This window comes from Chiloscyllium plagiosum, chromosome 26 (assembly GCF_004010195.1).
Source record: "Chiloscyllium plagiosum isolate BGI_BamShark_2017 chromosome 26, ASM401019v2, whole genome shotgun sequence".
NCBI lineage: Eukaryota > Metazoa > Chordata > Chondrichthyes > Orectolobiformes > Hemiscylliidae > Chiloscyllium > Chiloscyllium plagiosum.
In genome coordinates this window covers 37,191,424-37,214,215 of record NC_057735.1, presented here as the reverse complement: position 1 = coordinate 37,214,215, position 22,792 = coordinate 37,191,424, and the positions used below count along the sequence as shown (strand labels likewise).

The window sequence follows — 22,792 nt, the reverse complement described above, 5'->3', positions numbered from 1 at the left end:
TTTCAGCTCCTTTGTCCATGTTTGGACCAAGACTGTAATGGGGTCAGGAGGTGAATGTCCCTGACAGACCCAAGTTGCTCAGTAGTGAGCAGGATTTTGAGCAAACACTGCTTCATCGTACTGTTGATGACTCCTCAAGTCACTCTGCTGATGACTTGAATAGATTGTAAGAGCTGTTACAGAACTGTCTATAAGAATATGTGGAGTTAAAAAAAATAGTTTGTGATACTTCAGCCTTCTTGATGACAAAAGCCATTATAGGATTTGTGCCGCATGACTGATTTCCCAAACGAATATTTTCACATTGAGTGTCTATCAAGTAAGTATTTTGGTAGGCAGTTCTTTGTGCTGATGGAATAGAATTGTTTTTTTATTCACTCATGAGACGTGGACGTCATTGGCTGGCAGCATTTAGTGCCTGCCCCTAAGTTGCCCGTGAGAAGGTGGTGGTGACTTGATTATTGTTTGTTTATTTATGTTTATTTACATAAGAGATTGAGCATCTTACTGAAATATTAGTTTCCATAACGGCATAGTTAAATACACTTCAATGTTCTGAATGTCTTTTTGTATCAATTAGAGATTTCTTTTCTCAGTAGTGATATCTTCAACAAACAGTTACTTCTGGAAGCAGGCTGACAAACAAAAAGTTATGCTCATGCTGGGTAATAGGTGAATTAGCATGGAGACAGAAGGGCAAAGGGTGATGAGAGGGGTTATAGATTGACACTGAATTGGCTTTGGCTCTGTAAAGGTCCAATGGTGATTATTTGGGAATAAGAAGCATGAAGACTATGGGCAATATGCCTCTGAGATTAAGACTGATTGTATTAAGGGCCATAAGGAATGGGTAGATGGGTATCGCTTGGCACAATGGTTATGAGGAGCTCTGGGACCACTTTTGGCATTGGTTGGTAGGGAGGGTGTGGGGACCATAAGAGTGATTACAGGTCATTGGGATAGGTGCCAGCCATTATGTGGGATGGTAGAGATCAGGTAATGAATGCATTGAGAGTTTGCGAGCAGGAGGAGTTGTTTTATGTTGTAATTTTTATTTTTAAACTTTGAACAGTGCTAGATTTCCCATCCATTGTTCTGTATAGCCAGTCCACCTTAGGGACCAACAGCGTCCTTCAGGTCCACGTCTCCCAACAACCCACCCTTCCTTCCTGGCACCCTCCCTGCCACCACAGGAATTGCAAAACCTGCGCTCACACCTCCTCCCTCACCTCCATCCAAGGCCCCAAAGGAGCCTTCCACATCCATCAAAATTTTTCCTGCACATCCACCAATATCATTTATTGTATCCATTGCTCCCGATGCGGTCTCCTCTATATTGGGGAGACTGGATGCCTCCTTGCAGAGTGCTATAGGGAACATCTCCGGGACACCCACACCAATCAACCCCACCGCCCTGTGGCCCAACATTTTGACTTCCCCTCCCACTCTGCCGAGGACATGCAGGTCCTGGGCCTCCTCCACTGCTGCTCCCTCACCACCCGATGCCTGGAGGAAAGAACCCCTCATCTTCCGCCTCGGAACCCCATGGCATCAATGTGGATATCACCAGTTTCCTCATTTCCCCTTCCCCCACCTCACCCCAGCTCCAACCTTCCAGCTCAGCTCTATGCTCCTTTCACCCCCACCCCCACCCCTCATTTATCTCTCCCCTCTGCAGGCACCCTGCCTCTATTACTGATGAAGGGCTTTTGCTTGAAATGTCGATTTTCCTGCTCCTTGGATGCTGTGTTTTTCCAGCTGTGCTTTTCCAGCACCACTCTAATCTAGACTCCGGTTTCCAGCATCTGCAGCCCTTATTTTTACCTAGCGTCCTTCACTATGCCCAGGTCACCCGGCCTGTCTCCCTATCCAACCCACACTCCCGGACCAAAAATGGGAAGTGCAGGCCACCATTTTAAAAGGTTTTGTTTGTGGAGCTGGGGTTTCAGTCACCTCTGTGCATCTGCATCTCTGTGAACAAAAATCAGGGTCAAAGTAGTTTACTCTCGCTTTTGGAGCAAGCCGATGTATTTATATCAGCTCCTGAAGGTCCTAGTACCTATGTCTGACCAAACGTGGTTCTACATATTGCCGCCATTAAATAAACCTTCTTGTTATCTATGAGCAGGACTGCAGATACTTTATTCCAATGTATTCTTTATCCATTAGTCACTAGAAAGGCACATGACAAAACAAAGACACAAAAAATACTCACTAGTCCACCTTCAAAGTCTGTTCATTTTGTTTTGATGGGATCTTGCTATTTTTAAAGTGTAATAGCAATGGCACTTCAAAGTAATTTATTGAATGCAAAGAACAGACAGTGTTTTGGGACATTTCTCAAACACATACAATACAAGCATGGGTTTATTCATTCTAGAGATTGGACTGGCACAGGATTTTCACCCTGTGACAATGAAGGAATAAGAACGTGTGTTGATATCAGGATAGTCTGTAACTTAAAGGCAAACAGGCAAGTTATGGTCTTCACATGCACTTACTGCCTTTGCACTTCTCAGTGAAATGGAAGCTATTCCTTGTAGAATAATTAGAGAAAAGGAGTAGGGTCAATGCATCAATGTGCTATCATGGACCATCAGCAGCTAACAGGGAAGGCCTGACTTAATGTTAAAAGGTAGGAGGAGTTATGGATATTATTTTTAAGGCAAGAGTGGGGTAAAACAGCTTGGTGAGCATATGTGATATAATACACAAACCAAAGATAATCCAGGTGGATTGACCCCAGAGTATCTCATCCTCTTTGGGTTCATTATTTGCCTGCAATGACATCGTTGGCGTTATTGTGTTATTGGCTCTTAATACATGTACTAAACACACACAATGATTGGTAATCTAAACAAAGGGTTCTTTAGTGAAGAGTAACAGGTTTCCAGGAGCCCTCTTCATCCATGTTACCTGCTGATCAACGCTGCTCCAACATGTTCATTTTCATCTATTCCTGAGATGATATATACCCAAATCCAACAGCACGTTAGGCAGTATATATGAAACTATGTGTTCTTCAGAAGCAATAACAAAACAACTAGTCGCCAGGAACTGAACTCAACTAGCCATATAAATACAGTGGCTACAAGAGCAGGAAGAGGCTGAAGATTAATATGTACATACACATAACCAGATGCATTATGGGAAGGAGAAGGCTATTCAGCACCTTGAGATAGTTCTGCCATTCAATAAGATCAAAGCTGATCTAAGAATGGCCTCAACTCCCATTACTGACTGATATGCTGTGAATCCGTTGTTAGTTGAGAATACATTAAAAATACATTATAAAAACATTCAACGACTCTGTCTCCACCACTTTCTGCAGAACTCCACACACTCATGACCCTTTGAGAGAAACCTCTTCCCAGATCCAACCCTCCAACTCGGCATCGCCCTCTTGACCTGTCCTACCTGTCCATCTTTCTTCCTAACTAAGCACTCCACCCTCCTCACTGACCTATCACAATCACCTCCTACTAGTGAGCACCTATAGCCACACCACCTACCATTCCCCCTGCCATACCCCCCAATATGCCCCATTTATCTTTCAACTCCTTTTCTCCTCCACATTCCTGATGAAGGGCTTATGCCCTAAACGCTGACTCCCCTGCTATTCTGATGCTGTGCTTTTTCCAACGCCATACGTTTTGACTCTGACTCCCTAGCAACTGTGTGTTTTTACAGGAGGGGGTTGGGAGGAGATGTAGCCTGGGTAGCCGTGGGAGTCGATGTGTTTGAATTAGATGTCTGTGTTGAGTCGGTTGCCAAAGACAGAAACGGAGAGGTCTAGGAAGGGGAGGGAGGTGTTGGAGATGGTCCATGTGAACTTGAGGTCAGGGTGGAAGGTGTTGATGAAGTTGATGAACTGTTTAACCTTTTCATGGGATCAATACTTGCACAAATTCTTTCTGTTTGCAATTGACAGGGCCCTGCATAAGAATTACGTCCAGCAACTCAGTGAGCTACCTTACAGGTCCACCTGAAAATCCTGAATTGATTGTTATTGTAGTTCTTAGATCTTTAAAGATTGTTCAGCAAATGACAGAGATAGATCGTTTGCTGGACACTATGTTCTGAGTTTGAAAGTTGGCTGAAAGTGGTCGTATTCTTCCAGTTAAGTATGGTGAAAGGGACACATTGTTTGATCCAATCCACCAGCCATTGGGTCATTCTGCCCACCAACAGGCATCACACCAGCACTGAAATTCATACACCACATTACACATTAGTGCGATAGGCAGAAGATTTCTTTGGCTAGATGGCAGTGTCCTATTAATGGAAAGTTCAGCTCTTTTATGAGAGTATACAAAATATAGGGAGCAATAATTTGATCAGGATATCTACTATCCTACAGCTCCCTTTTTCTCCAGCAGTAGCAATTAATGTTCTCTTTGAACTTTAGTAGTCTTGTGTCTGTGCTAGTGAATACAAGGTGAAATGCTTCGACAATCTGTCTCTTTTTTCATAATACTCAAGATCTGAAGCAGCTGTATTGATATAAAACAGGAGAATCCTGTCGTAACACTAATATTGAGTTTCCCACGTGTGTCTCTTTGCCATTTGAGTGCTGGTACCTCGAGTGATCATCTTCCAGTCTTCTCCACCAGCCTGCTATTCAAAATCCCTTTTGGAGGGACAGGACCCTCATCAACATAAACTGATGACAGATGGTCTGTCAGGTCATCATCACATAGCTCCTGTGCGATCTTGCTTTGTAAAAATTGCCAATCTCCTTTTTCCAATATTATACTTCAAAAGTACTTAATTGCCTGTGCAGCATTTGTATATGTTCTGTAATCATAAAATAATCAATAAAAAGGCAAGTTCCATCTTAAATACCTCTTATATAACCAAATAATGAGATACTAGCAAAAAACAAAATTTAATTCCTTAAAAGGCAAAGTGTATCCATCATTTATAAAGGTGAGATTAAGGATTGGGTACAAAACTAAATTGACATTTTAAAAATTGCCCTCCATATTTTCCAATTTGCCTGCTCAGGGCTAATGCATGGGATGGAAACGTTTAAAAATGACTGTGTCTGATATCTTGATCCTAGCATCTGCATAGCTGAGGAATTGCATTGCTCCATCTCTGCCAAATAATGAGGTTTTGATTATTTCAAGCTATTGAAATATAATATATTCTGTCTGAAAGGCACTACAGGACTGAAAAAAAAATACTCCCCAGGAACTGATACCAGCCTAAATAAATGGCTACAACTGTCATGTATGCCAATTCACAAAAACTTGAGCCAAAACAATTATCCCCTGTAAACAGGTTCATGAATTTCTCAGAAAACATCAGGGAACAGTAAGTAACAAGTGCAGACAATTGCTGTAAGTTGTGTGACAGAAACGTGAAGTAAATACATTCCAAAATGAAGCACAATTAACATAAACTATATGTTATGTTGATAGCACACACTTTAAATGGAGAATAAAAGTAAATATATTAAATGCAAGATAGGTATGTGAAAATATATTCAAGATTATCCAGTCCTGAGAATATAGACAATAGACAATAGACAATAGGTGCAGGAGTAGGCCATTCAGCCTACTCCTGCACCTATAGAATAGTGTTTCCTATTCTATAGGTGCTTAGGAATATAGAATAGTGTTTCCTAAGCATGGATGATAATAAATTCTAGTCAATTTGCTTTAGTGTTGTTCCTGGATAGAAATGGAAAATACATTTGTATTCTTCTTTTTGTTTTTTTCTCACCTTCAGTCCCCTTAATGTTAAATCCTTTTTGAGCTTTTCAGTTTGATTTCCATTTCCATGTCTATCTTCTTGGTTCTCGACCATTATTCACAGCTGCTCTATACCCTTCAATTTATCTGGGAACATTTTCAGGCTTTCTCCCTTTCTTTGTTTTGTCTAGATATTCCCATCATGCTTATCTGCATCTGAGATATGTTGCTTTGTTGATCAGCACTGATAGACGTTGCTTGTACATTAAGGATTGTATGACACAAGGTGGGCGAGAATCCAAGATACAACAGTTTTGGAGAAACAGCATTGTGACCCCAAGGATGCTGAGCCTGAGAGCCGAATAATATAGGAAAATAGGGAGAGGTATAGGCTATTTATCCCCTTGAGCCTGTTCTACTATTCAATGAGATCATGCTCATCTGTGGCCTAAATTCATGCATCTGCCTTTGGCCCATATCCCTTAATACCTTTGCTTAACAAAACTTTATCTACTTCAGATTTAAAATTAACAACTGATCCAGCATCACTGTTGTTTGTGGAAGAGTGTTCCAAACATCTACACCTTTTGTGTCTAGAAGTGCTTCCTAACATCTGTCCTGCTCCCTGCCTTATTCTTGATGAAGGGATTTTGCCGAAACATCGATTTTCCTGCTCCTCGGATGCTGCCTGACCTGCTGTGCTTTTCCATCATCACACTCTAGGCTCTAATCTCCAGCATCTGCAGCCCTCACTTTCGCCTATCTATCCTGAACAGTCTGGCCCTAATTCTCAGACTATGCTCCCTACTTCGGGAATTCTCAACTAGTGGAAATGGGTTATCTACCCTGGCCTTTCCTAATAATATCTTGAAGACTTCAATCAGATCACCCCTTAACATTCTCAATGCTCAGGAAAACAGATCCAAGTTGTGAAATTGCTCCTCATGAATTAACCCCTGAAGTCGAGATCAGTTTTATATATACTCCCTCTGAGGCTAATATATCCTCCCGAAGGTGTGGTGCCCACATTTGCTCACAGTACTCCAATCGGTGTCTAATCTGAGCTTTTTATAACTGAGCTCCAATAACTTCTGCCTCCTTATACTCCAATCCTCTAAATATAAATGTCAACATTTCATTAGCCATCTTGATTATTTTGGGCACCTGGTTGTGATATTTTAAAGATCTATTCCAGGTCTGTTTGGACATCCACTGTGTTTAACTTCTAGAAAGTACCCTGATCTATCTTTGTTTGGTCTGAAATGGCATGGAGGGAATGTTTGATCTTGTGACTTTGGTCTCACTGGAGAACAGGAAACTATTGCAACTGGTATGAGGTGGGAGTCAAAGCAGATTACAGGTTTTAGATCAGCTACAAAAACATTGCTCATGGGGAACAAAACAGCAGTGTCACTCTGATAAAAGCAAAATACTGCAAATGCTGGAATTCTGAAACAAACACAGAGAATGCCTGAGCTAAATAATTCCAGCATTTAATTATTTTATTTCATTCTGTTAAATTAAGGCTGCACTCTTTCCAAGGTTAATATATATGTCGTGTCTAGAACTAATTATAGTACTCTGGGTGTGGCAGCTTGGGTTTTGTAGAATGGCAGCATGGCCTCCTTATAATCTGTCCCTTTTATCAACTGTGACAGAAGCCTCTCCTGGAGATTATTCCCCTGAAAATGTTAATGTTATTCATTGACTTGTCAGCTGAAGCCATGCACAAAAGCAGAGGTTCAGAGCCACACTGGTACTGCCCTTGCCCTGTTCTTGCTGCTGCTGCTATCATTGGTCTGCCACAGCTCTCTCCTGTCTACCTTCGTGAGGCTTAGTGTCAGTGAGAAAGCAGGCAACAGTGTTCATGACTGCAGTGTGCATGGGTGACACATGGTACACACATACTCCACTCACTCCTGACTTAAGTGATCATGATTCATGTCAACACAACACTGCTTGTAAAATCTGCTTGCAATACAGTGGAAACACAAGTTTAATGAGATTGAAATTCTGACAGAGGCTTCTGCATGAATTATGTAACAGATTTGCTTCAATTTTTTTTTTTTTTACAAATCACTCATCCTGCTTTGGTCACTGAAAGATTGATGGCAGAACCTGGCTGTTGTGGGAGAGTTGGTAAGCCTAACCTCTCTAATTATAATAGCGAGCATTCCATTTACTTTCTGATTATTTTCTGTACCAGATCAAAAACTTTTACTGATCACAATATCTGGAAACCCTAGTATTTTGCAAATCCACCGTATGTAAATTTCTGTGCATTTTGTTTTGCATTTTAATGCTCTTTTCAGTTTTAAATTGTTCCTTACCTCTTTGGTTGTCCGCAGCTCTCTTCACTTCCTTTTGGGATATGAACTGGTTTTGATCATGTTTGCTTTTTTTTTTGAACGCCTCTCACTGATCATTTGTGATTTTACCATTAGCAGACTTGTCCAGTTTACTGGAGACAGATTCCATCTCATTCAGCTGAAGTCAGCCACATCTATATCAAGAATCTGTTTCGCATTTCTCTCTCCACACTGACCTCAACCATATGACGATCATAAGATAAACGCTGAAATACCATTGGGCTGATAATTCGATCTGATTTATTACTCATAACTAAATCCAATATTTCTTGCCCTCTTGTTAATTTTCACATGGTGACCACGAGCTTTTTTAATTTTACCAGACAATACTTGAACCCATGTGTGTAAGAAGTGACACTGATAATCAGCAAAAACTTTTAACAAACCCAGGACTGGAGGCAATCAGTCAGATCCATCAAGAGAACACATCATTCATCTTTTGTAAATCATCATTTTGCATGTGCAACTGACAGCAATAACAGCAGGCAAGACTGTCTCCTACCATGAACTCAAATACAAAGGGCTGGAATTTTGCCATGAAAGTGAAAGCAAGAGCAAGGTCTGTTTTCTGTGGCTAATAAAACTCCACTGTTTAAAAATGGAGAGAGAGAGCTCATCTTCCGCCTCGGAACACTTCAACCCCAGGACATCAATGTGGATTTCACCAGTTTCCTCATTTCCCCTTCCCCCACCTCACCCCAGTTCCAAACTTCCAGCTCAGCACCGTCCCCATGACCTGTCCTATCTGCCTGTTTTCTTTCCCACCTCTCCACTCCACCCTCCTCTCTGACCTATCACCTTCATCCCCACCCCCATTCACCCATTGTACTCTTTGCTATCTTCCCCCACCCTCCTCCCTGACCTATCACCTCCATCCCCACCCCATTCACCTATTGTACTCTATGCTACTTTCTCCCCACCCCCACCACTCTCTCATTTATCTCTCCACCCTGCAGGCACCCTGCCTCTATTCCTGATGAAGGGCTTTTGCCTAAAACGTCGATTTTCCTGCTCCTTGGTTGCTGCCTGACCTGTGGTGCTTTTCCAGCACCACTCTAATCTAGACTCTGGTTTCCAGCATCTGCAGTCCTTGTTTTTACCCAGAGAATTACAGACCTATTCTCGTAACATCAGTAGTGGGGAAAATGCTTGAGCCGATCATAAAAGACATGATGTACTGCACGCAAAACAAAACTTTTAACTATACTTAAGTACATGTGACAGTGGTAAAACAAATCAAATCAAAACAGAATTCTTGGAAAGCATAGACAGAATTAGACAAAGTCAGCATTGGTGTATAAAAGACAGATCATGCTTCACAAATCTTCTGGAGTCTTTTTTTAAGGATGTAGCTAGTAGAGTAGATAAGGGAGAGCCAGTGGATGTGGGTTCCCCAGAGGGGCAGTCCTGTATTCCCCTGCAAGTTCAAGGTTACCGTCATCGGAGGTGGTGAGGAGCTGAATGCCTGGTACCCCTCCACCCATAAGGGCCCCCTCTGCCCTGTTCTGGAGTGAGAGAAAGGCAGGGATTGAGTGATGTAAAGATATTAGCCCCAGTTCAGGCAAGTGAAAGGTAGTGAGGTATTGAGGAGGCAGTGCAGAGGCCAAGCAGGGTTTGAGGCATAGGAGGTTATTGGGGGTGAGAGCGAGCAAGGCAAGTTGTTACAGCAAATAGTAAACTTGGCAAAGTACGAGATGCTGTGGGAAGTTGGTGCAGTAGCACAGAGAAGTGGGTTGAACTCACCTTTGCACAGTGGAGAAGGTCATTGACCTTCTCACAGCACTGCTGGCTGATTCCTCCTCACCACAGACAGGGCATTGAACAGATTGCCAACCTCAGACCAGGCTGCCAGGATCGGGTGGCATGGCCTCTTTTGCCACTCGTCTGAGAAGATGATGACCTTCCTGTTCATCACCCCTCTATCAGGGCCTTCAGCTTCCTGTTGGCAAATTCTGGGACCATCTTCTCCTTCTCCGACATATTCAGGATCTGTTCATGACCAATACAGCATTGGAGTCCCCAATGCACAGGGGACTCTTTTAAAGATGGCATGGGCCAAAGGTGTGTAGGCTTTTGGTGGATATCTGGTGAGTGGTGAATCGTACCGTGAATGGTGTGTGAGTTGGGGGCCAGAATCAGACATGGCGACTGCCAGGGGGAAGGATTAGAGTTAATGCTATGCATTTGCTTAGATATGGCAAGGAAACTTGCTAGGCCTAATGGAGGAAATGCCTCTGAAAAGACTCTACGCACCTTGAATTTGCCAAGATAAACATAAGATTCTGATCAATAGCTTGGCATAGTTCTAGCAGCAAGAGGCCTTGCAGACCTGAATTGACTGTCCAGATTAAAGGGAAGATAGCCTACCTGTTCCCATCCTCCTTTACAGAATGTCTCTGTTCCTATGTCTCCTTCAAAAGAAACAAGGACACATGAGCCAGACTAATTCTTTCCACTGACTTAGAGAGTGTGAAATTGACTTTGGCAGATGTGGGGAGAAGGAATAGGAATGAAAATGTAGATAGTCTGTGGGTCACCTAAGAGCGGTGGTATGGCATAAGGGGTTAATAGCTATTATGTTAATTATTAAAGTGCATTACCAGTGATATCAGATAACGTCTGATTACATGTAATTGGAACTTGAAGGAAGAAGAATTTGTTCAAGCTAAAGTCAGTCTCTGTAAATAAAAGTCACTAAATGCCTGCTAGCTTATGCCAAGGTAGACAAGCAGGAGGCGTGTCCGCCTTGGAATCCAACATCTGCAATTTCTTTGTCTCTGCTAGTTTATACCAGCATGGTTTTTAATTTTTTTCTATCAAGGGCATAATGAAGCCACTCATGCTATTCATACAGAATCCAGCAATGCCAGTGAAATTCAATGACATCTCCTGCTGGATCAGTTGCAAACAGGATGTGTTATCCAGCCTTGGTAAACAGGGCATTGCTCACCCGAGCTATACCCTTCTGCAGCTGTCTCTTGAAAGGATATAACTGTGAAGAATTTCAAGGCTGCAGTTACTTTGCCTGCTGGGGGAAAGGCAATGTTGATGCGTGCTGTGAGGGTTGTACTTCTGAGCACCATCTTCCTCAAGAGTCGCAGTCACCTTCGGCACTGGTTTTCTGCACATGACATAAACCCACCAAGTGTTGTTTCCTTAATTATTACAGATCTACACATGCTGATGGTTAAATGAGGGATACTTCATCCTACCCCATGATCAAAGAACTGGTAGCATCCCCCCTGATGTTAAATTAGTGGACACAAGTTCAATCTGATGAGATTAATTAAGTGGAATTAACAAGTGAAATTCACTCGTGACAGTAGTTAGAGCATGAAGATGTTGCTTAGCTGGTCTAAAATGCATGAGTTGATTCCTTGAAACTAAACAGCAAGCAGACACACTCCCAAAACCATCAGTTGGACTGATCTTTTCACAAATTTCTTCCTCCTTTGCTTTCTCTCCACAACTCTATTACTTGACCAATAATGAAAACAGCTATTATCTTCCACTGCTTCACCCTGGGCCTCTGGCCCCCTCACTTCCCTCTTTGAATCCCTTGCTCACTTCTTACCCTCCCTCCCTGAGTCTCACATGCAAAGATCCTGTTCCTGGCTTCACTATTTCCACTCTCTGAATGACCCCTTCCCAACCCCATGTGGTTTGGAAGGAAGAAACGGAAAACAGGAGAGGTGCCAAGCTAGAGGTTTGGAAAGTAGCAGGGATGTTTTGAGCAGGAATGTTGGAGAGTGTGAGGGTGATTCGGTTGTGACAGCGAGTCAGAGATAATGTCAAAGAGTTAGTAAGTTAGTAAGAGTTAGTGAGAGGATTTTATAGAGTCAGTTACTACTGATATAGTTATTTGGACAAGCCTGGTTTTGTAGAATTTCAAAGGAAAAGTTGATTCCTAAAACACAATGACAGTTCTAGTAAATTTGTAAAGTGGATTCCTAGCCCAGGTCTCCAAAGGTACTTGTAAATCTTCCAGTTTTGTCTCATAGCAACGAGTTCAACTTGAGCTCTGTTACTAAAATTGAAGCTGCAGTATAAAACTAACATGTATCTCTCATGTTTGTTAGTTGTTGTGGTTATTGTTCTGGTTTAAACTGATATGTTGTGAGTTCTCTTCCATTGTGGTAAATGGAAGATTGAATTCAGTAAACCTGGTAATTTGTGGGCCAGGATGTTACCACATCAATAGTCAGGGATAATATTCTTTCCTCTTCTCCCATATCTATGGTAACAATTTTGAAAAGTACTTATATATTGTTATGGCCAGTTAAGGAGGACCATGGTTCCCCTCTGTTTTAAACCCTCTCTTGATCAGTCATAATAAACATGATTTATATTTCTTTTTCAGCACCTCGCTACCACACTTCAGCTAGACTTAGCTAACTATATCACAAACGAAGAAGAGTCAGAAGAAACAGCATTTTATTATCTATTACCCTGAAACACACATAAATACACAGTCTTCTTCTCTGTCCCTTGTTCTTTTGGCTCTGGCTTCCAAATCACCTTGGGTTTGCCCTTTGTGCAGGTGGCATGATGGCTCAGTGATTAGCACTGCTGCCTCACAGGGCCAGGGACCTTGGTTCGATTCCAGCCTCGGGCGACTCTGTGTGGAGTTTGCACATTCTCCCTGTGTCTGTGTGGGTTTCTGTTGTGTGCCCTAGTTTCCTCTCACAGTCCAAACATGTGCAGATTAGGTGGATTGCTGGTGGGGAATGCAGGGTTACTGGGATGGGATGGGGTGGGTGAACATGAAATGCATTCAGTACACGGATGGAAACATTAAGGGAAACTTTGATTCTCAGTGATGCCCAGTCCATTTGCCTCTCTCCGTCTCTTGCTCAGGGTGGTGTCTTCTTCTCTAACCTGTCCCTTGTTCTTTTGGCTCTGGCTTCCAAATCACCTTGGGTTTGCCCTTTGTGCAGGTGGCATGATGGCTCAGTGATTAGCACTGCTGCCTCACAGGGCCAGGGACCTTGGTTCGATTCCAGCCTCGGGAGACTCTGTGTGGAGTTTGCACATTCTCCCTGTGTCTGTGTGGGTTTCTGTTGGGTGCCCTAGTTTCCTCTCACAGTCCAAACATGTGCAGATTAGGTGGATTGCTGGTGGGGAATGCAGGGTTACTGGGATGGGATGGGGTGGGTCTGGGAGGATGCTCTTCAGAGGATTGATGTGGGCTGAATGGCCTCCTTTCACACTATAGGGATTCTATGAGCAAACTGGAATGCAAGAAATTGCCTTTGAGACTTCTCTGCCATTTTGTTAGATCATGGCTGATGTGATTGTAAATTCAAATCTACTTATTCATCTGCTCCCCATTATCCTTCACTCCCTTATCAATCACCAACCTGTCTAACCCTGCCTTGAATATATTCAAAGCCTAATCTCCACTGGCTCCTCATGCATGATCGTGGGTCTTGGGTGGGTGTTGTGTTGCAGCAACAGACATTACCTCCCTGGGATCCTTGATCCTGGGGAAGATCTCCTGCTAGGCTGTCAGTGCCTGCGTGGCACCTAATTTTGCAGCCCTTCCCATTAGAGTCTATGTGCAGATCTTACATGCTCTCAATCTGGCAGATCCTTGATGCCCCCATTGGCTCCCACTCTTTATTTATATATTGCTATTTCTCAGTATTAGGAAAAGAATAATAGTGACTGAAGTAAACATGTTAAATGAAACGTGTATGTTTTTTCCTTGTGTTTTTTGCTTAATCCATGTCCTAATACTAGGTGGGCAACCTGATTCCTCATTGCCACCAATGCTCCTGTGAACCAGCAACTGAGGACAATACCGAAGTTTTCCACTTTTGTCTCATGGATAAAGAACTGGCCTTTCATTGTTGTTTCCTTCAGAATAATGCACTTGTGTCCCACTTTACCATGTTTCTTGATTTCACTGGTCAAAGCACGAAGTCACTGCACTCCCTAAGGATTGAGTGTTTGACTGAGTGGTAGCATTCTTTTCCTGGAGTCAGAAAGTGTGAGGTTTGTGTTCGGCCCTAAAAATCCCATTAAATAGAATGAAAGTGGGAATGTTTAAATGTTTTTCGAATCCTAAGGTGACATCCAGCACATTATACATGTATGGCATGTTTGAATGACCCCTTCTGTTATGGATCAGGCCAGACCCCCTAAAAACATTTCAAGAAAGTAGCCCAGACACTAACTTTGCAAGTTGTTTTAAGCAGGTGTAGAGTGGGTATTCTAGGAGTGATGCAGGTGGTCAAACCACTTAGTTTTAAACTAAAGAGAATTTATTTACAAGATTACTGAATGAAAAACAAATAAAAGAGAACAGAATATAGAATAACTTAACCTATCCAAAAACCTAACCGATTATCCTAACTTAATGACTCTGTTCCAAATACTTGCAACAATCCCCATAAACACCCCTTGGCAAAAAAGGTAAAATCAAACACAGGTTCTTATATGAGAGATGTCAGAGAGAGGGAGGATCAGCATGGACCTGCTTCTTTGGTCCAGCAGCTTCACAACTGACTGACTACTTTCAGTGAACAGCCAGATGCTAAAAACCAAACCAAACCAGAGAAAAGCTGAGCTGGGAGAACTAGCCACTACTCTTTCATTGTACAAGTGTTTCTTTAAACTTTAAGCCTTTTTCCTGAGACAGTATTTGTTGGTTGTAATCAAATTGGCCCTAAAATCTTTCAAACCTAGACCTCCCGGAGCTTCTTAGTTTACAAATCCTCTGGGGAAAAAAAAGCCAAGGACAACGTAACCTTGTTGTCCCTCCCTATAGGTTGTGGGAATCCACAACACCTGTCCACTATATAGGACTGACCTCCTATTGGTTAGTGTAAAGATAGTTACAGGCAGTGTTCATGTCATGTCTGGCCTGACTGTCTATCCATCTGTGATTGAACTGACTAAACTAAAACCCTGATTTATTGGATCAGGGAATAAATGTAGCAATGCTCAACATACTCTCAGAGGTCAGGTTTGGAGATGATTAATGAAGTTGACCTGCTTAGCATGTTTAAATACTTGCAGACACACATTAATAGTTTGGGTGACACTTTTACAGCTAAAGGGGTACATATTGAGCATTCATGAAATGGGGCCTGATTTTGACACTGTGCCAGTGAATAGGTTTTGGATGAGTTAAAACCTCACACTGTCAATGGGTTCTGCATATGATTAAATATATTTTCTCAAGAGAGAAGGGGTTGTTGTACATGAGAGAGGCTGGTGGGTGGAACCAAGTTTTGGATTCTAATGTCCTTTGTCTGATGTTAAAAAGTTCTGTGTTGTCTTCAAAAACTAATCCCAGAATTCTCAATTCTGTTATTCAGTTGTTTGCTTTGCTGTAGCATAGTAAAGTATACTGACCTTGCAATCAACTCAACTATCACCTAAAATCTCACAGGAGAACTAAAGTCTGATACTGAGAATCCAAACTCCTCATTGCATGAGAGGCAAGCAGGATTTTAGCAATTTGCTGTCAGAGATGTTTGGAGTTTTGATGTAAATCTAGAGAGACTTTTTCACTTCAGGTACAGAAACAAACGGAATCCAGTTCAATTAATACTCTTCATTTTAGTAAAGATTGCTCATTATCCTTTGTATGCTAATGAGATTCTTATGAAGTTTTCTGATGTTTTACCAGTGTTCTCCTCATACCTTTCATTTTGTGTATGTAAAACTTAAATTCACTTTCTAAAAGATAAGCTTTGCTGATTAGGTATACAATTTTACTTTTAATGGAATTAGCCTGAGGTCTCCATTCCTCAGTTTGTTTTTTTTAATAAACGTTTTGTCGTTACAGTGCAAGGGCACGAAGGATGAAAAATGTTTATCTAAAAGCCATTTCAAAAGTACTTTACATTGAGTGCAAAAATAAAGTTGACAATTTTATAGTTGCACAACCATTTTGCTCATATTAGCAGAGGAAAACGTACTGTACAATTCTAATCTAAGAATAATGTTTCAAATCATAGGTAAACATTAAGTATTTGCTTTTAAAGCATGGTTAATGCCTATAAGAATACAGTATGATTAGTTGTTAGTGATTATAACAGAGCATTGGTATGATTTGAGAGGTCATGGTGAATTACATCATGGTTTCTTGATTGTTCTTCAGTTCACTGACTGCATGAGCATCCCAGCTGCTAAGGAACCTTGTGATATACCAGCACAGTTCAGTACTTTCCAACATCACAGAATTTTCAGTGTGTAGAGGAGAATCTGTTTCCTTTTGGGACCATACCAATACTACAGCAGCTATGTGAATCGTACACAATTTAGGAATACTGGGCTGAAGACAGGGTGGCGATCTATGCTTTTGAGTATGAATTGACTACTGATAACAACCATGAATGAAAAGGATAGATACATTTGGGAACAGAGCTCAAAAGCTCAACAATTACAAATATTTCAGGCTTCAGATAATCATTAGCAGAAGTTGATGGAAAAGCTAGCAGGTCAGAAGAGTCACCTGAAATGTTAACTCTGATTTCTCTTCACAGACGCTGCCAGACCTGCTGAACTTTTTCAGCAACTTCTGTTTTTGTTTCTGATTTACAGCATCTGCAGTTCTTTTGGTTTTTATTCAGACAGTCTTTGTCTGACAAGGGAAGACATTTGAAGCTTCTCAGAAACTTGTTTACGGTCAGGCAAGGGGGGAAAAAGATTGTTTCTTGAATTTTTTCCAGCTTACTAGAAACTGGCTTAATATACGAGCCATAGATTTGTTTTTCAATGAGCACTTTCATTGGGCAAGAGATGGAGGGAGTGAGCTCCACTGAATGCCCAGTGGAAAGAATCTGAGGCTTCAGTCTTATCCTTAGTCAGCCTTTACTAATGATTCATCTATTAATTGGACCCTCTTAGCAGGATGCAGGGAGTAGGAAATCTGTCCAGTAGAAGCGTCAGACCAAACCAGTAAATGAATGTGGGAGCAGGCTGAAAGGTTTCCAGAGGACAGTCATGCACAGCAGTGGGAGGCAGTGGGGAACGCAAATGGTGGAGAGTCAGAGTTGAAAAGGGTGGTGCTGGAAAAGCACAGCAGGTCAGCCAGGATGCACAGTCGGAAAATTGATTTTGTGAGGCCATTATGTCTGTAATTGTACCTCTGTGCTCCTGTTGGGGAGACAGCTTGCCTCTTGCTTTGGGCCTTTGCAAATATTATGGCTGAAATCAGGAACGCACTAAAGGCAAACCACTTGGCACAGAACTGCATCGGAGGAGAGTGCATCTGTTCTGTTCTGTTCACCCGCTCCTCCAAAATCATCTGAAAATAATTCACCTTTCATATATGTTTGGTAAGAATTATGATTATGAATGGCTTGTGTTGTGTCTTTTTTTTGACTGGATGTCAGACATTTGAGAACTAGCTATCCAACGTATTAGCACTTCATTTTGGAGGCTGACATTTCACAGTTTTAGGTTTTGTCGAATGTACTTTAGAAATGAAGAATATTGCCAGATGATGGAGCTTTACAAGTCATTTTTAATTTCATGTATTGTTATTCCTTTGCGATGTTTTCTGTGGAATTTTGCCACTAACCAGCTGAACTGTAACATGTTCAGCTCTGTGTTTCATAATCTGTGTCCCTAACTGCATTGAAATCCAGTTAGTGGCAGGGAATTCTATGGTGATTAATTCATCTCCAGACTTCCCAAAACCTGTCCACAATTCACAAGACACAAATTAAGTGTTAGATATTCATGAGTCAGATAGAATACTCCCCACTTGCCTCCATAACACTCAAGAAGCTTGACACAATCTAAATCTGCCCACTTTACAGGCATCCTACCCACCACCCTAAATACTCAATCACTCCGTTGTCATCGCAGAGTGACAACAGTGTGTATTATCTACAAGAGACACTGCAACGACTTACCAAGGCTCCTTCAACAGCAAATCCAAAAGGACAAATGCAGCAAATTCATGGGAGATCTCCATCTGCAATGTCCCAGGCCATTCTGACTTGGATTTATATTTCTGTTCCTTTGGCTTGAATCCTGGAATTCCTGTTTTGAGTGTACCAACACCACATGGATTGCAGTGATTCATAATAGCATCTTCTGATGGGCAATGGGGAGGTATGTAGTGGTATTATCGCTGGACTGTTAATCCAGATAATGTTTTGGGGCTCCGGGTCTAAATTCCACATTGCCAGATAGTGGAAAAAAAGTCTGGAAATAAGAGGCTAATGATGACCATGAAACCATTGTTGATTGTAGAAAAATCCCATCTGGAACATGGATATCCTTTCGGAAAGGAAACTTCCATCCTTACCTGGTCTGGCCAACATGTGACTCCAGACCCACAGCAATATGGTTGACTTTTAACTGCCCTCTTGGCAATTAGGAATGGGCAATAAATGCTGCCTAGCCAGCGACATCCACATCCTGTGAATGATTAAAGAATAAAGAAATATTGGATGGAAACAAATACTGGCCAGCCAGTGACCTCAACATCCCATGAATTAATGAAGATTAAGTTAAAGCTGGACAATTGATTTACTTTTCTTTAACCACTAAGTGTTAATATCTAATTTTGCTATCATGGTAATTCAGCTACTTGAAGATTGATGCAAAGGCATTAACCCAAACTAAATTTGCAATTAAATGATTGCATAGTTTAAACTGCGGTTCTCTTCCAATTGTCATTTCAGACTGAAAGCTGCTTAAAACAATTGAAATGACTGGATTTCAAACGGAAAAATCACGGACCTGTATAAAGTATCTCATGTTCCTGTCCAATACTTTAATTTTTGTAAGTAACTGCTTGGTCACATTTGTGAACGTTTGAGAATGGCTGTTTACATGAAACAGGCACTTGGATGGAAAACTCTGAGAATATTCATGAGATTGGTAATTACAAGAAATTATATTAAAACCTGTGTCCATGGCAACAAGCATTGTTATTCAATAACTTTAATCAAATACATACCGTGTAATTTTATTAAAGTCTCAAATGTGGTTTAATTGTATTATGAGATAAAGAGTACTTTATCTTAAGAATGGTTATGAAATAGTGTGCAGGAGCGGAGGAGATTATTGCAGGATTCTTGATGAATATTAATGCTGGAGGCTTCAACCATCTGTAATAACCTCATTGTGGTCTTTTACAGACAGGAGGGCTATGTCTGCTGGGAGTTGGCATCTGGGTTACAACAAACCCCAATGGCTTCAAGAACATTGTGACTGCAAACCCATTCATCTATACTGGGGCTTACATCATCCTGTCAGTCGGGGTAATTCTCTTCTTCCTAGGGTGCTTAGGTTGCTGGGGAGCCATCCGAGAGAGCAAACAACTGCTTATGATTGTACGTAACTTGAAATCTTCATTCTTTCAGATTATTTTTGTTTTATAATCAAAGGTGTCAGAATGGTTAAAATTCAATCTATATTTCTCCCTCCCCGACCTGCATTCCAAATTTAAGAGGTTAATTGTACAAATGCATATTATATTCTCATTACGATAACATCATCAAATTATCATAGAATCCCCACAGATGTAAGCAGACCATTCGGCCCATCGAGTCCACAACCATCCTCTGAAGAGCATTCCACTCTGACCCACTCCCTCCAACCTATGGCTAATTCACCTAACCAGTACATCCCTGGACACTATGGACAACTTACCATGGCCAATCCACCCAACATGCAGATCTTTGGACTAAAATAGCACATAATATTTTTCTTCATCCATTTTGGAAGGTGCTGAGCTGGCAAGGGTTATGGTCCTTTGTCCAGTGTTCATCATATTGGCCTGGCTGCATCTGTGGAAAGAAAGCAGTGCTAATGTAATGTGTTCAGTGTCGTGCTCTGAGAAAGGGACACTGGACTTGAAATGTTAACTCTGCTTTCTTTCCACAGATGCTGCCGGACCTGCTGAGTTTCTCCAGCAGTTTCTGTTTTTGTCCCAGGTCTCCAGCATCTGCAATACTTTGTTTTATTCATTGCTTCGGTACCTGGTGTGTGGTGGCTAGCATTTGGCCTCTGGAGCAGCATAACCAAAACTAATGATCCTTTTGTTTGCAGTCCAAACATTCACTCTTTCCAGCACTCATGGGGTAGTGACATGAGTCAAGAACATTTCCCACTCCACCCGTGCAGACACATTGAGACTATTTTCCATCAGCATATTGTTGAGATTAACTCACTACTGGCTAGTTTAAAACCCCATCTCAAATGCTTTCTTATCTCAGAAAATCAAAAGCTAGTGGAAGAATGTCTGCATTTTGTATGGTTGGATGGTTGGGATGTGCTCTGAAGAAGAACAGGGATTTTCTCTCCACTGCCCAATATTTAATCGCTCAGCTAATGTCATTAAGGCAGACTATGTGTCCACCATCTCATTGTTGTATATAAAATGGCTACTGTGCCAATCAAAATAAATGGTATGGGGAGAATGTGATGTAGTGGCAATGATATCAATTGATGCTCTGAGAACATGGGTTCAATTCCCATCATGGAAACTGATGGAATTTAAATTAAGTTAGTTCATTTAAAAAAGGAACGAAAACTAATATCAGTAATAGTGACCGTGAAACTATAAAAACTAATCTGGTTCTTGGATAATTATTGCAGGTATCCTTTCAAAGTTTGCTATCTAGAATCCTCTGTAAAATAACGATCTGTACAAAACATAATTTGGAGACGCCGGTGTTGGACTGAGATGTACAAAGTTAAAAATCACATAACACCAGATTATAGTCCAACAGGTTTAATTGGAAGCACACTAGCTTTCGGAGCGTCGCTCCTTCATCAGGTGGTACCGAAAGCTAGTGTGCTTCCAATTAAACCTGTTGGACTATAACCTGGTGTTGTGTGATTTTTAACTTTGTACAAAACATAGACAGACTCTGAAGGACTCTTAACCTGGTCTGTCAACATGTGACTCTAGGCACACTGCAATGTGCTTGACTCTAATTGCCCTCTGAAAGGCTATTCAGTTGTCAAGAGTAATGGCTTCCCCAGTGACACCCACATCCTGTGAAAGAATAAGTTACAATACGATTTAGTCTTCAAAATAATTCATTGCAATTGACTGTAAAACATGTTGTTATTTCCTGTGAAAAACAACGTAAATACCATTTTTTGTTTATTTGTAAATAGTAATAGACCTTTTGCAACCTGTGGTTTAAAGAATTGTGCCACATTATGTTTACAAGCTGTTATTGAAACTAATTTTTTTGTAAGCTGCCCCAACATAAAAGTCTATTTTAAAGCATTTTGTATCAATGTTCCATGTAAAGAGATTCCCTCACATATATCTGCATGGATTTTTTTTCCACTTCTCTTTCACGTTTACTTAAAAATATTTGTGAATTTGTTATCCTCAAATTCCTTTACTGTCCAGAAATGAAGACTAATTACAAGTTTTTTTCTATTCGTAATTCGTTGCTTCATGTCAGCGGAGCTCCCTCTCCTGCTTTCCCCTCAGTACTCCTCCCTTGAACAATGAACGAGATCTAAAACAAATTAAAAATCACACAACACCAGGTTATAGTCCAACAGGTTTAATTGGAAGCACACTAGCTTTCGGAGCGACGCTCCTTCATCAGGTGAGCGTTGCTCCGAAAGCTAGTGTGCTTCCAATTAAACCTGTTGGACTATAACCTGGTGTTGTGTGATTTTTAACTTTGTCCACCCCAGTCCAACACCTGCATCTCCAAATCATAAAACAAATTAGATCTTCTTCACTTTTCATTTTCAACTCTTCTATGATAGTGCTCAGTACAGAGGCTCCTGACTCTTCACCTAAGGTCCAGAAAGATTCAATTACCCGAACTAAATGGCAAACTTGACTGGCAAAAAATATGCAGAGAATCCGGTTATACTTTTGTGAACAATTTACAAAATAATGGAGTTTGTCATTGAGAACGGGTTTGGAGCGGCCCCTGCTGGTCATTTTCAATTCATCTACACCATGCAATACTGTCGGAATATTTTTGAAGAATTAGAATCACTTTATCTTTAATGTGCCAAAATCCACTGAATTCAAATTGTGTACTTTTGAATTTAAAAAAAAATCAATTTTGTGCACTGTAGCTGTAATTTGATTCGGTTCATACATTTAAGTTCTCCCTTGCTAATTGTGACGAGGCAATGCTGGGCTGTTAACTCTTGTCAGTTTGACTCTGAACTTTCAGAACCGCCCAAACTGACAGATTTGTGAAAATCGAAGACCAGTTGCCTGCGTAAGGCATTTTTTTTTAACGTAACAAGTGTCCCTTATATTCAATGTTTAAAATGTCAGATCAGATGTCTATAGTATTACTGAAATCATATACAGTTTTATGTACATTCATGAATTTGCTGTAAAAGGCAAAATTCGGAATTCTCCTCACTGTAACTCAAAGAGGCAGTTGAAGGGATGAGGAATAACTGATGGTGTTGTGTTATTTACAGTTTTTGCTATTGATTCTGATCATTTTCATCTTGGAGTTAGTTGCAGCTGTCCTTGCATTAGTCTTCAGAAAACAGGTAGGTACAATGATCACAAATAAAACTGTTATTTTTCAGCTATTTGAGAGCAACTACTATGTGGCTGAATATGAATCCTGTAAATTTATATTCAGATACGAAAGGATTATTTCTTAAAGGAATTGCAGATGAAATACAAAGGAGACAATTCCACAGATGCATTTTCAAAAACCTGGAATGCCATTATGATGGACGTAAGTTTTCAAAGACATTCTCTTCTTCCACACATTCCTCCTGGATATAGGCTGCCTA

The 22,792-nt window shown here is 41.1% G+C and overlaps 1 protein-coding gene across 7 annotated transcripts in view; it reads left to right on the top strand.

Annotated features, from left to right (window-relative positions):
* LOC122563253 (tetraspanin-18-like) overlaps positions 1-22,792 on the top strand; it is a 121,019-nt gene that overhangs the window by 92,637 nt on the left and 5,590 nt on the right. For all 7 annotated transcript variants that reach the window (XM_043716889.1, XM_043716887.1, XM_043716886.1 and 4 more), the window contains 4 exons: positions 18,721-18,821; positions 19,180-19,374; positions 22,466-22,540; positions 22,636-22,734. In XM_043716889.1, coding sequence (XP_043572824.1) covers positions 18,747-18,821; positions 19,180-19,374; positions 22,466-22,540; positions 22,636-22,734 — 444 coding nt within the window. In that variant the 5' untranslated portion in view covers positions 18,721-18,746. The remainder of the gene's footprint in view (positions 1-18,720; positions 18,822-19,179; positions 19,375-22,465; positions 22,541-22,635; positions 22,735-22,792) is intronic.